At 25.3% G+C, this 14,352-nt stretch overlaps 1 protein-coding gene across 1 annotated transcript in view; it reads right to left on the reverse strand.

Moving 5' to 3' along the window:
• LOC145842617 (ER degradation-enhancing alpha-mannosidase-like protein 1) overlaps positions 1 to 14,031 on the reverse strand; it is a 31,287-nt gene extending 17,256 nt beyond the window's left edge. The window contains exons 1-9 of the mRNA XM_082950090.1: positions 13,746 to 14,031; positions 12,150 to 12,222; positions 10,870 to 10,973; positions 9,710 to 9,881; positions 9,038 to 9,221; positions 6,790 to 6,881; positions 5,710 to 5,792; positions 5,110 to 5,230; positions 3,466 to 3,636 (exon numbers count right to left, since the gene is read on the reverse strand). Coding sequence (XP_082806216.1) covers positions 3,466 to 3,636; positions 5,110 to 5,230; positions 5,710 to 5,792; positions 6,790 to 6,881; positions 9,038 to 9,221; positions 9,710 to 9,881; positions 10,870 to 10,973; positions 12,150 to 12,222; positions 13,746 to 14,017 — 1,272 coding nt within the window. The 5' untranslated portion in view covers positions 14,018 to 14,031. The remainder of the gene's footprint in view (positions 1 to 3,465; positions 3,637 to 5,109; positions 5,231 to 5,709; positions 5,793 to 6,789; positions 6,882 to 9,037; positions 9,222 to 9,709; positions 9,882 to 10,869; positions 10,974 to 12,149; positions 12,223 to 13,745) is intronic.
• Between the last annotated feature and the right edge of the window lie 321 nt (positions 14,032 to 14,352).

The raw sequence follows: 14,352 nt of genomic DNA on the forward strand, positions 1-14,352 counted from the left end.
GTAATACGTGACTACTTAGTGTAAAGACTATTTGGAGAACAAAAAAATAATTTATACATATGTTCTATTTTAACAAAATTTAGTATTTAAATTTTATTAGTTAACTGCAATTAGTAACCACGAATAAAAACAAGGCTTTTTAGTCTTTATAATCAATGGTGTTGATTAAGGAATTATTTACAAGATAAGTTTAAATTGAACTATTTTTATTGATAATTAAATTAAATGGTTGGTTTTAAATGCAGTTAAGATACATAAAACAAAATTTTTAAAGAACAGTATTAGTCAATTAAATTTGTTTTTAAACAAAGTGTAAGTCAAGTACTTTCAAAGCTCATTTAACTTGGCATATGCTTTTGCGGTAGCCCTAATAAAACAAAGATCCACTTAGTACAGAGTAAAACTGTATTCAAAGTTATTGTATAGCGTTTCTGAAATTTTTTGTAAATTTTGTGAATAACTTAATGAATTAATTAAAAAAACTGAAGTATTAAGAGCTATACATCTTTATAAATAAGTTTTACAACATGTTTACTTACTCAACTTTTTAACTTTCAAAAAAAGCATGACATCAAAACAATTATCAGTATAAGTTTTTTTGCTAGTTTAGTATTCTATTTATTGACATTTGTGTATAATATACAGTTTTATTGCGTATGTATGAAAACAATTTCAAATAACAGCCCTTAAAGTTTTACAATAATTGTATAATTTGCAAATAAAACTCGTATATATTCAATATAACCAACTTTAGAAAAAAAACTTGTATTTTTTATAAAAAATGTTTTTTAAGTTAACTATATCTTTTACAGTACAACAAAAAACAAAATAAATTTTATAAAACTATATTGGAATTTTCTTTTGGTTAAGCTTTATACATTTTTAGACTGTTACATTTCATTTAATTGAATGCTAAACGCCCCTAATAATACAAAAACTTTGAACAAAAACATTAAAAATAACTACTCTGAAAGTAAAAACAAACTTTTCGAAAAACTTCTTAGACTTGCAAAAAAAAAAAAAAAAGTTGCTAACCAATATGCAAACTTTAAAAAAATATATCATTTAAACAAATATCATTGATGATCTTTTTAAATGTAGCGGTATAGGTTAGAAATACTTACAAACTAAAACTAATTTTAACATTTAAAGTTCTATAAATATCAAAATTAAATGCTAAAACATTATTTTTTTTAAACTAAAATGTTAAAATAAAACTAAAGATACTTAAATCCACAAAAAAAAACAACTTCTAAAAATTTCAAGAATGTTTGAAGTTATTTTGTTATTAAAAACATTTTTGATAGGGAAATATTTTAGTCTATTTAACCTTTAGCATAATTTTCCTTTATATAAACAGTTTAGAACAATTGTATAACTTTTTTTCGAACTTTTAATAACGGTAATGTACTTATCATTTTGTTAAACTTTGATAGACTATTAATATATTATATAATATATTATATACAATATATGTTATAATATATGTTATAATATAATATATGTTAACAAATAATGTTAATATATTATATACAATATATTAACATTGTATATAAAATATACTATACTCAACCTTCTAAGACTTAAAAAACAAAACAAAAAAAATAAACTGGATACCATACTTTATTAGTACGTTTTTGATGTAAACTTGGTTTTAAGAAAAGTAGTTTTTTGTTAATAATAATAATATTATAAAACTTATTAGGACTATAAAAGTATTAAATTGGAAGCATCTATTGTAACTGTAAACTATGTTATTAAAAAAAACAATTATTTTTTGCTCAAAGTTTTAATAATCAAATCTATAAAAAATATAATCAAATAACTTTTTTCTTCTTTACCAGACTGGTAACTTAAAGTTTTATTGAGAAAATTCAAGTTTTCATGGTGTATTTTAATTTTCATGAAACACTGTTTTTGCACAAAAGAAAAATATTTGAAAATTTCTTGATTTCCAACTTTAACTTTATTCAAGTACCTAAACATTAGAACTAAAAAAAGACAAAAGCTAGTTTTAAGTTGAAAAAATTATACCTCTATTTCTTCTAATTTCTTTCATTTATATACTGTTAGAGTTATGGATTCTTTAAAAGTGAGTTCAAAATAACAATCTACAATAATAATAATTTAGATGTTCTGATAACCAACATGACATTGTATGATAAATCAAAAAATGTGCTGAGTTATCTAAATGTAAATATATTACTTCAACACTTGTAACTATGTGTTGATACTGTTTGACCAGTTTTTTAGTTAATTCTACAACCTTTGCAAAAAGCTAATTTACTAAAATGATACTAAAACTTAAACTTGTTGAATGGATAGAAAAAGTCAAGTAGTTTGAAAAAATAAATACTTTTAGTTCATATGTTTGTTTCACTTATAACAGGATGTATGAAATCAATAAACGAGCGAAACTTGCATACTAACTTTACTTATTTTGTTATAAAAATAGTTAATTGTATTGTGTGTTCATTGGATTCTTTCGATTTTGTAAACATTTACTTTAGAAGAAAAACTTTTTGTTTTAATTGTAATAACTACTCTACTTATATATTTTAAAACACTCAAACTTTTATAACTGTCATAATTAAGTTATATGCTTTTTTATTAAACTTAAATTACCAATTAGCACAAATAACAAATTACCTCAAAAAAACTATTTATAACTTATCATAATCATTTTCTCGTGACTTTTTCACATTTAAATAGTCAAATATTAACAATTACGTGTTGTTTTTTATTCTATAAGTGTTTATATTTCTAAAAATACATTTAATTAAATATAAAGATATTTTAATTGGTTAAGTACCTAACAAATAACAAGTAGATACTTAATTTAAAAGAATAACTAGTATATTTTAAAGTGTTTTTGTACATGATCCAAATTTTATTTCAAAGTTTTATTTTAAATAGGTGGATTCAATGATCTCGTAATAATCGTAAAAGAAAAACAAAATTTAACAAAAAATTTCTACTTAAATTGACAACAAAGCCAGCACTGTACAAGATTATAAGTAATATCAATGAGTTCGTAAGAAAAATAAGAACTTAATAATAAAACACAAATAAAAATTTACTATAAAAACAACAATCCCTGTACAGGAGGTTTGTGGATTCAATGAGCTAAAAAAATTAGTATATCTTATATAAACTAATTTTTTAAGCTCATATTTAGCTGAACATTTATATTAATTTATAATATAACATATTTATATTAAGCTGAACATTTTAGTAAAAGTGTTTACACAAATTAACAGCAAACCTTGTACAGTAGATATGTGTATACAAATGTATAAACAATGATCTCATAACATAGTAACAATTTAAAATTAAAATACAACTAAAAAATTTCTAAAAAAATAACAAACTTTGTACAGCAGATAGGTGGATTCCATGAGCTCGTTATAACATTATAAGTCAATAAAATACAACAAATAGTAAATAAGTAACACTACAACAAACCCTGTACAGCAGATAGGTTGATTCAATGAGTTCAGGCCTGAGCGGGTAGAAATGCACATCCGGGGCTTTCAGGTACCAGTTGAACCTTTCGGGCAACGCGTCGTACCTCTTCCAAATCGCGTAGAAGAGCGCGTGACAGCAAATAGCTTCCTCTATGTCACCGTTCAGCACCTACAGTGAAAAATAATAGGATTCTGTTGCTTTTAGCAGAAAATAAAAGGTGTTTGTAAAAATTTAAAACGCTTCTTAGTTTTTTACACCTAATACGAACAGTACAGATAGTTAGTGATCGAATTAGCATTAAAAGTTAATTAACTATTTAAAATAGCTTCATCAATAACACCATTTAGTACCTTAAGTGTATAAAATAAGGTTTTAAATTAGAATAAAGGTATTGTAAGGATTTTGACTAGTAACTGTTTAGTACATAAAGTGTAAAAAAGAGTTTTGATTTTCATTTCAACGATGTGGTTAAGAAGTGATGTAAATGGCATAAGAAAAAATTTAATACCAATGAGTACGTAAACAAGTACATAATGAGTAGATAAACTTTAACTTCGAATACTCTTTGAAGTATGATTTTTAATAAATTGGTGTTATTTATTTTGTAATACTAATTTTTTTAGAGCTAATCAGCAGTATAAAATTATAGAAATAAAGGGAGGCAAAATTTAAAATTGGAGAATAATAAAATAAAATTTTCATTATGAAATGTTATAATAAATGTTGTTTTGTTTATCTTTTAATTTTTTAGTCTATTTCTAAATAATAATGGAAGTTTTTTTTAAACATAAAAAATTTATAATATCGATAAACCAATATCTAAAAGACAAAGAAACTAGTATTTATGGTTATTCGAAGGATTTTTTTATTATACGGTTGAACACAATTTCATGCTTAAATACTTTAGTATATCAGTTTTAAATTTTTGAAAACATTACCTTAAATTTTTACTGTTTCTTTAACTTTCAAAACATTATTCATATTTTATTTACCAAAACAAATGTTCATAAAAATTCTGTGTTTTTTTGTTTTCAACAAATATTTTGTTTTTTTGTAAAAGTTTTCTAATACTGTTCATTAGAAGTATATTGTGTTTATTAACTCAGTGTTTCGTAAGATGTTCAGCAGCATAGTAGTTTGCATAGAAATTCTTTTAATTTCTACATATGATAGTTTCGACGAGTAGTAAAATATTATTTAAATATATAAGTAATAAATTTTAATTAGTTTCTAAAAACTAATTTTTGATAGTTCCTGACAAGTTTTGATACAGTGTCTACAAGTAAAAACATTTGAGCCAACAAATAACTTATTTCATTAGTACATCAGCCAGGGTTCAATTTTTTTTTCATTTATTTACTGTGCACGGGGTTTAAATATTTCGAGAACCCTTGTAATATCATAAATTCTAAGTTACAAAAACAATTTTGAATACTTCAGCTGAGGCCTACTGTTCATACACTAAAACATTTGTTATCTAATATCCTAATACATTAAACCGACCAGCAATCCGGGTAGGAAGGCCTGTAGTGAGAAACCTTGTACTAACAAACAGCTGTAATTTTCAAAAACTACTTCAAACTTTTGACTTGGGCATACTTGTTTTACATGTACAAACATTTTTCAACAAACAAAACCGACCAGCAATCCGGGCAGGAAGGCTTGCAGTGAGTCCACCCACGTGTTTATCATGGCCCCATTTTCGATGTCCACGTTCACGTACACCGGTGGCGACCCCGTCCCCACGTTGCATTCCTTCCTCCTGAATTGTCAACAGTGTTAGTGTATTTTAATTTAAGTTTCTAACCCAGGGGTCGGCAGGTCAAAAAGGAACGTTTTTTATGTTCTTTAAAAAACATATTTAAAGACAACTTTTTTTAACAAAAAAAATTTAGCCGATAGAATATCCTTTAAATATAAAACTAAAATTTTATTTTTGTTTTTTCGAAAATATTAGTATATTAAATTAGTTGAATAAAAATTCTAATGTGGCCCGCGAGCCGCAGTTTGCCCACCCCTATTCTAAACTTTGGCACACAATATACAAAACTTGAAAAAAAGTTTGTTATTAAAAAGCCAAAAATAGTTGAGGTTTTTGTTTATAGTTATGTTTTAAAATATTTACGTATTTGAAAACAATTAGGTTATATAGTGGTTCTAGATTTTGAAGGGCTGTTTCACACTAAATAAACAATTACAGATTAACTATTTTAACAGTGACTATACAAATTAAGTACTAACCCTCTTCTTATGAAATCTTTCACACTTTGAAAAGTTTCATCAAACATGGCAAGATCTTGCTTTTCTCCAAACAGAACGTAAGTCTGCGAATTGTACATAATACTTACAAGAGATTTTTTGTGTTCATTTTAAGTTAAACTTATCAATATTGTCATATGAGTATATAAAAAAAAGTTGTGAATATAAATATTATTTTTTTTTTTTTAATTTATAGAAACTAAGTATTAAAATTTTCAAGTAAACATAATATTCATGCATAAAATAATTGCAACAAATATTTTGGTATTATCAGTATTTATAAAAGAAGTAGTATAAAAATTCTCCATTATAATCAGTCAATAGATAGGATAAATATTTTACTAAAACTTTTTTAGCTTTGTTGAGTTGATATGCTTAAACAAACTTTTTTCTGCTGATAACAACTTTAAGGTAAAATCTTTTTGAGTATGTATTACAAACATCAAAAAGATACAAGCTTGAAAACACAAGATATAAATTTTTATGATTACATTTTTAGCTTTTTTATCTGAGCTACAATTTGTTCTAAAAATTTAAACTTCCTAAATTATAAATGCTTGATCATAATCTAAAAACGTAAATACTTTTAGTTTAACTTTTTTTGACACCTAAAACATATAATCAACGTTTGGTTTTGTTACCATCAGTTTTATCTTTAAAAGTTGTCAATGACAATAAGTATAACGAATATACAATAAACATATAATTGTTGTTATACAAAACTTGAACTTACTTTTTTGTAATCAAAAAGTAAAACTTTTTTGAGCTTTTCAAATAAGTGTAAAAAACACCTGCAAAAAATATATTTTGAAATCTTTTTTTCAAGTCTAAGCTTTAAAAAGGTAAAAAAATATTTTCAAGATCTAAACCTTGTCTTACTAACTAGAATGTATAACAACATGGAAAGTAAAACTACACTTTACATTACTTTTAGTAAATACTCAAAAACACATGTAGTTGTAAACAACTAACTATGAAACTATTGCTTGTCTTACAAACTTTGATGCAAAAAAAGTATAAAAAGAACCTTATCAGCTATTATAAATAATAAAATAATCTCACTTTTAATAAATATTCGAAAAAAGAGTCGATTCCGGCCCCTACTCCACTCAAGTTTCCCATCCACTTCCCAGAAGTAACATTTATCGAAGTTCCTGTAAAAATATATATATATTACTGCAAGTTGCACAAGTGTTATACAAAATTCTGTTTAATTAAAAAAGTAAATTAGCTAAATTGATTATATAGTCTTTTTCTACCATTAGTTTTATTCAATTCAATTATTGTTATTTTTAACCCTTTTTTTTGCTTTAAGCAGGACTGTTAACTTGAATAGTTTATGATTTAGAATAAAACTTGTGCTTTTAAGTTATAAAGTGACCTTATTATATTTCGTTTTACCGTGTGCTTGTGCTTAAAACTAAGCGAAAATTGTTTCCTACTTGAACTTAACTTTCAACATTTTTTTAAGTTTGAGTTTACAAAAACTAATCAAGGACAAAAGAGGCCAGAGCTGTTTATTTAGTAAGTCATTTTTACAGAACTTGAAATTTTATTCGACTAATCCACTCAATTTTTAAAAAGCTTCAATCAAAGCCACGTGGGATCAGGGCAGTTATTTTTAGAAATCTCATAGATTATTGCATCTCATAGTATGAACTATAAGTTACTTCTTACTGAATTTATTCATTTCATTTATATTTGTAGATACAGTCAATTTTGTGTAAAAGTTTCGTATTCAAACGTGAAGACAGCAATTATTTTCATTTTCTACTTTCCCGGAAAATTAAAAATTCACTAAAAGTCTAATTACTTTGTATTCTTTGAGCGAAAGACTTAAACCTTTCAGTAAATACATGTTTAACAGTTGTAGAATAATTTCAAAACACACTTAATAGAACAACTCGAAAGATAGGTTTTGGTTCGAAATTTTTTAAATTTTTCTTTTTTTTTAATACACTCATAATCTTATAGCTTTTTATATCTTATAAAAATTCTGAGTGTATTAGATTTGATTTAACTTGTGAAGAAGGAACTGTGAAAAACTGAAACTAGTTTAAAGTTGAAGGATAATTTAATTTAGCTGTCTGTTTTTTTCTTAAATTTTTAGCTTTTATTTCGATAGCTGACAAAAAATCTCTTAAAAAAAAACCATTTTATAAGAAAAAATAAGTCTCCTAACTACAGCCTTAGTTTTAACAAACTACTGTATAGATATGTCATACTCGTGGTCAAAAATACAAATAAAAAAATAATTCTTAAACTATATATTAGAAATACTAGACTTATTTTTACACCAGTTTATAAAATATTTTTATAGGAATAACAATTCTTTTTTATAAGCTGAAATCTTGTATAATAAAACAGTAAGATTATACCTAATAATATCAAAAAGGGGAAAAAATTCAAACAGAACTTGAAGTATTGCATAATAATCTTTTGAAGATGTATAAAAAACCGTAGAGCTATACTAAGTTGAAAGTAAAACAAACACTGATGATTCATTTGAAATTGTAAATGTGAGGTGAATGTAGTTCAACAACCGACAATCAAACAATAAAAAAATATATGTAAAGGAAAATAAAAACAACTACGCAAAAAAATACTTAAAATTCAATTATAGCCAGAAGTTTATAGACACAAAATTTTTTCTACATAGAAAAAATAATTTTGATAGTCATTTTAATAATCTTCAACCACATACTCAGTAGAAAAATATTTTGTACCAACTATTTCAAAAGAAAAATAGAAATAAGCAAAACATTCAACTGCTTCTAAAATTAAAAGATTAACCTTTTAATAAACGAAAGATACAAGAAAGTAAAAATACTTTATTACTTTTAGCCGATTTCAATACTTAACCTTTCTTATCAAATCACAAACTAAGTTTAAAACACAAAAACTTTAAAACATCAACGGTTTTCCATGCTCAATTTCTAACCTAAAGTATTAAGTATGTCATATAAAACATTATCCTATTTTAATAATTCTTATGCTTAAGGGCATAGGAGGTAACCACCTTTTTTGAAATTTGATCTTATTTTATTTAGTTTTTACTATGCTACAAAATCCTTTTCACAGATTTAAAAAATTCAAAATAACTTTTGAGATATAGCGGGTCAAAGTCAGAGGCAACAATAGGATCCTTATGGGAGGTGCAAACTAAAACGGCAAAAACAGACTATTTCATTAAAAATCTATCTTCTTCTACGTTTTTTGAGATAACTACCTCAAACTTTCAGGAAATTTTCCTTGATATATTTTGAAAATTATGTTGGATAGAATTTTTGAAAATTATTTTTCCACTCACCCAACAGTCCAGTGTAAGTGTTCCTCCTGTGCAGCAGTTCGTCCACGGCCCTCCGCGCAGCGTTCTCGAACGATGGGTCCCCGGTCAGCCTGCTCAGCGTTCCGAACTCCATCAGAAGGGACCCGGCACCGGAGGTCGCTGTGTCCAGGTGGGTCATGTTAACCACCCCGTGCCTCAAGTTCACCTTAAAATGAAACGTTGGTTGATTGAAAGTGACACTGTTTGCATTGTGTTTCACTTTGTTTTATGGAAAAAAAAAGCTTGCTGCTACTTAGTTTTATTACATTTGTTAGTGTTACTTCAAGCTATACGCATTCTTAAATCGACATCTTAATGTTATTGTATTTAAAATCAAAAAAAACAATTTTAGTAACTATCATGACAGTGCTTTGTTTTTCGGTCACTATATTTAGGAAAAATAACTTGGGGCGGAAATCAATCATCGACAAAATGTTAAATCAAAATCGACAAACAATTCAAAAGCTTTTTTAGTTGTAATTTTATAATTTTTCTCTTACTTTAAACAAAAAGAAGTTTAAAAAATTTTAACAATATATATTAGAAAACAGTTTGAGTAATTACTTACAGAATGTTTTCAAATGATTTTGTTTGGGAAAACAGTTTAGCACTAAACATTAAGCTACAATATACATTTAAAACAACTCAACCCACCCTGGGAAACGGAATTCCGCACTGCGGGTTCTCGAAAGCCGGCATCAGTCGCACTGCGAGGTCGTGGGCCAGCGACAGCAGCTCGTCGTTGTACGCGGGAGGCTTCAGGTCGCCGAACGTTTTGTTCTTGTCGGTTATCAGCAAGTGGGCCGACAACAGCGAGCCCAACACCCTGTTGAAAAATAGTGATTTAATTATTCAAAATTGTATAATTAGCAGTAAAAAACGTTTTTTTGTTTTATTAACTTTTTTACTATTTTAAACGAAAAATCTGCTTAAATTTTACAATAAAAAAGATTTTTTTTAAATATGTAATAGTTAGTTTTTTATTCATTTATTTTATTTTACTATGTTACAACAGTTTAGGAAAAATCTACTTAAGTATTAAAATTTGCTTCAATGTGAAAATTTACGTAGTGCCTTTGGTTTTAGCTATAATAAAATATTTTTGCCAATTATTTATTTCAAAGTATTTTGCCAATAATAAATTAATAATAAAAGAATAAAAATGTACCAAAATTACTAAAAGAAAAAAGTCAAAATTAAAACTTCTTTTTATTATTAAAAAAAGCATATTGTTGTCAATACAAAACTTTTTACATTTAATATGTTTTATAACAATTTTATGGTTTAAATGATCAAAAATTAAATAAAAAAAGTATTTTTACTTAAGAAAAAAAATCTTCGATTTTGTTATTAACTATTTTTTTTCTAATATTTTTTTTTCAAAATAATTTGTTAGTACAACTTATCTATAAAAATGTTTTGTTCACAATTCGTCCATATGTGTTGAGTATACAATAAACTAAATAAAACTAAAAATGTTTAAAAAAATTTATACTTTCATAGAGAGATCTTAAATAAAAATTATTTAATGACGTGCTCAGTTTAAATAAAAAAGAAAAACAGTAAGTACAAAAAAACATAAAAATTAGTATTTAACTATACGCTATAACAAACTAGTATTTTTACACATGAACTACATTTAATAGTATATAGATTGGCATTAACTCTTAAAAAACTAAGAAAGCAATAGTATTAATTTTTCTGTTTAATTGAGCTTTCATAATTTTATTTTTACCGTAGATTATAAGTACACATATAAAACAAAAACTAGTTTGTATATTGAAAATAATTTGTTACTTGTAAACAAAGATTACCTGATGTTTGTTTCAAAAACTTGAACTGTGGAGTCTTTGTCAAAATTTACTTGGTCAATGACAGTTTGCACTGCTTTCTTAAAACCTTGTGTATCACCCATTATCTGTGAAAAAAAAGTTTTAGTTTAATTTATGTTATTCGTTTACCAATAAAATGTTATCATTACTTTTATTTGTTTAAGAAAATAAATTAAAACAAGATTCCAATTTTGTAAGCATTATAATTTTTTATATACTTATTTAATATAAAAAACTTAAATTTCCTAACAACATCCTACTTACGTTAATATTTATAAACACAGCTTTAAATTAAATGGACCAGTTACAACTATAACAAAAATAAAGTAACAAAAGCCAGATACAGAATTTTAATTAAAATACGCCAAGAGCCTACATTTAAAATCATTTCAATCACTGTTATGTCATAAAAGACAGTACGAAATCTTTTATATTAGGCCACCTTGTATTTTTTTTTCCATTTTATGTTAATTATATTTTGTAAATTTTCATCCAAGCTATCATACATTTGAACTGCTTAAAAAAACTGAAAGTAACTTGTTAGATGTGAATTATTAAAGCTAGAGATTGCTTAAAGGAGGAGCAAACAAAAGAGGCAAAAAAAGATTATTTCACTAAGATCACTTCTTCTTCCTTACTTTTTATCAAATTTAGCTTCAAAGTTTAACAGTAATTTTGTTACAAATAACTAAAGGAAAATTTTAAAAACTTTTTTTGTTAGTCTAACTGAAAATTTAGATATTTTACATATAAAATCTACAAAACTAGAAATATTTTAAACTATAAAGAATTTCAAAAAATAACGAGGCTTCTAGCTCAAGAGAAAAACATTTAATTTTAAGTTTTGTGAACTTTTAAACTTCCAAAAAATTATAACAAAAAAAATGAAATCTACCTGTAAGTAACAAAGAGTTTTTACAAAACTGACTAAAAAGTTTGTTGAAACTTTTATATTGTATAAAAACTTTTATATAGTTCGTACACTAAGCTTTTATATATAAGTCATCATTAATTTTATTTTAAAAATGTCTTCTTTTTTCCCCTATCTATGACCTTAACTTAAGTAGCTATTCAAAACTATAATTTCATTAATAGATTTTTTTTACAACAACAAAAACCATTTCATTTTTTTTTCACACAAAGACTCAAAGTCTTTAGTTACATTAAGTACTAATACAATAGCATATAAATATAAAAATACCTAAAATAATACTAGCTATTTAATGTATAATAGCCTCTTTTTTTTTAAACGTTAAACTAACTGCTAATGTATCCAGTGAGTCAACTAGTGTCAATGAAAAGTTTCCTAAGACATCATTAATGTTGATATTCTCTCTACAAAAATTTAAATTTAGTTAAAAAAAACAGTTTAAAAAATACACTTATCAATAAAGTACAATGTAAAAAAGACATAGTTTAGATTAAAAAACCAATTTAAGTAAATTATTTATAAAAAACAAGTTACTAACAGAAACCAAATGTAAGTATTTTTCTGAAGTAAAACTATCTTTTAAATTATTTGAAATTATCTGAACTAATTCAATTTATATATTATATTACTGAATTATTGCTTTGATATTACTTTTGTACTTTCGTTGTTTTAACAAGGATGCCAGTATTTGAAAAAAAAAAAAAAGGAAACCTGATGACCAAAAACCAGTGTGTGTTACATCAAGCTAGCCTGAGTTCTGAGTTTTACAAAGTTTTAAAAGCTTTATGATAAGAATTTGGAAAAAAAAATTAAGTTAATAAAAACTAGCCAGAATTCAAGTTAAATATCCAAACTAGCCTGAGTTTGAAGAAATCAAACTAGCAAGCTAGTGTTATTCTGAGCAGCCTGAGTGTGTGACAATCCTGTTTGAAGCAAAACTTTTTTAAATAAAGTCAATCAAAATAAATTAAATAATTGTATGTAAAATAATTGTAATTATATTTTTAAACAGGATTGCCAAAAGTTTTTAGGAAATTTTCTCCAGATTTTCAAAGTTTCATTCGGGTTTTTAATAGTACGCGTTTTTGGGTCTATTTTTGGTTTAAAGTTAAGTTAAAGGTAAAATAATGTGTTTAATAGTATAAAAACATTGAAAAGATACTAACACTAATTTAAATGTGTTTTTTAATATAAAAAATTTTTGATAATGACAAAATCAAATTTTACAACTTAACATGTTAAAATTGTTAAAAGTTCTAGGTTTTTTCAGGTTTTTTTTTCAAACTTTCTTAAATTCCAGGTTTTTCCAAGTTTTTTAGCCTAAACTGTCAAATTTCAGGTTTTTCCAGGTTTTGAAGTTTTTTGGAAACCCTGTAATAAGTACCTAATAGCTTTTTAGTATTTTCGAAAACTATCAAAATAAAAAGTTAACTAATTTTCAGTTAATTTATGTTTGTGAGAAAACGACATAACCAAAAGAATTACAAACAAATTAAACAGTTAACCTAAAAAATTGTTGATGTTTTAGATATATTAAATACAAAATAATTATAAACCTTTGTTTAGGTTACAAATTTTTGTTAACATTAAACTTTATCTCAAATCAATTGATATTGAATACCTAAAATAAAGTTCACATATTTTAATTCTTCAAGTACTTACCACTACTCATTTTGGCCATCATCAACAAAGTTGAGATGTTTGTGGCATCAAAATAAATAATGAACTTTAACACACAACCAACAACAACAGCATCTGAGACAACCTACAACAGGTTTTGCCCTAATTGAACTTATTGTTTGTCCTTAATTTTTGCCGCAACTATACCTGCCTGATGAGTTCTAATACGGACAAAACCGGTTGTAGATTGTCATGGATGCTGTTGTTGTTTTATTTATATGAAAATAATTTTTTCAACTATACTTACGGATTTAAAACATCTGGACCTCTTCCTGAGCAATCAATTGGATTCAACTCATCAAGAGGAAAAGCGTGCTTCATGTAGTTTTCATAACCAAAATAAAACATTTTTTTGGCAAGTTCCTTACTTTCCAGTCTTTTTGATTCAGAAAATGTTCTGTACTCGTTTCCATAAAATTTTTCCCAAAAGCTTATGTTTACCACATCATTTTGTTGCTCAAGGGTGCCATAGACATTATTGAAAAACAATAAAAAAATCCATATGATACTTTTTGACATTGTTTAAATAGTTACATTCTGTTTGTAGAAGATATAGGTTTAATTGAGATCTTATTAAATTTTTTTTTTTTTACTTTTAGTTAATCAAGAATTTATTTAAATGAAATTGTACATAAGTGGACTATTATTAATTGTAATAACCAAACAATATATAACTAAAAAGTTATTTTATAATCTTCTCTCATATCATGACAAAAAATTTACATTTTTACAAAAAACTGACTTTATTGTATGAAAGAGCACACATCTAATTATTTTAATATAAAAATATAGTATATGCCTGTTTAACATTTAGATATATTTTCATTTAATACATGTGAACTTTTTATAACTGT

The sequence above is a fragment of the Thalia democratica genome, chromosome 8 (assembly GCF_965202585.1).
Source record: "Thalia democratica chromosome 8, ktThaDemo2.hap1.1, whole genome shotgun sequence".
Taxonomy (NCBI): Eukaryota; Metazoa; Chordata; class Thaliacea; order Salpida; family Salpidae; genus Thalia; species Thalia democratica.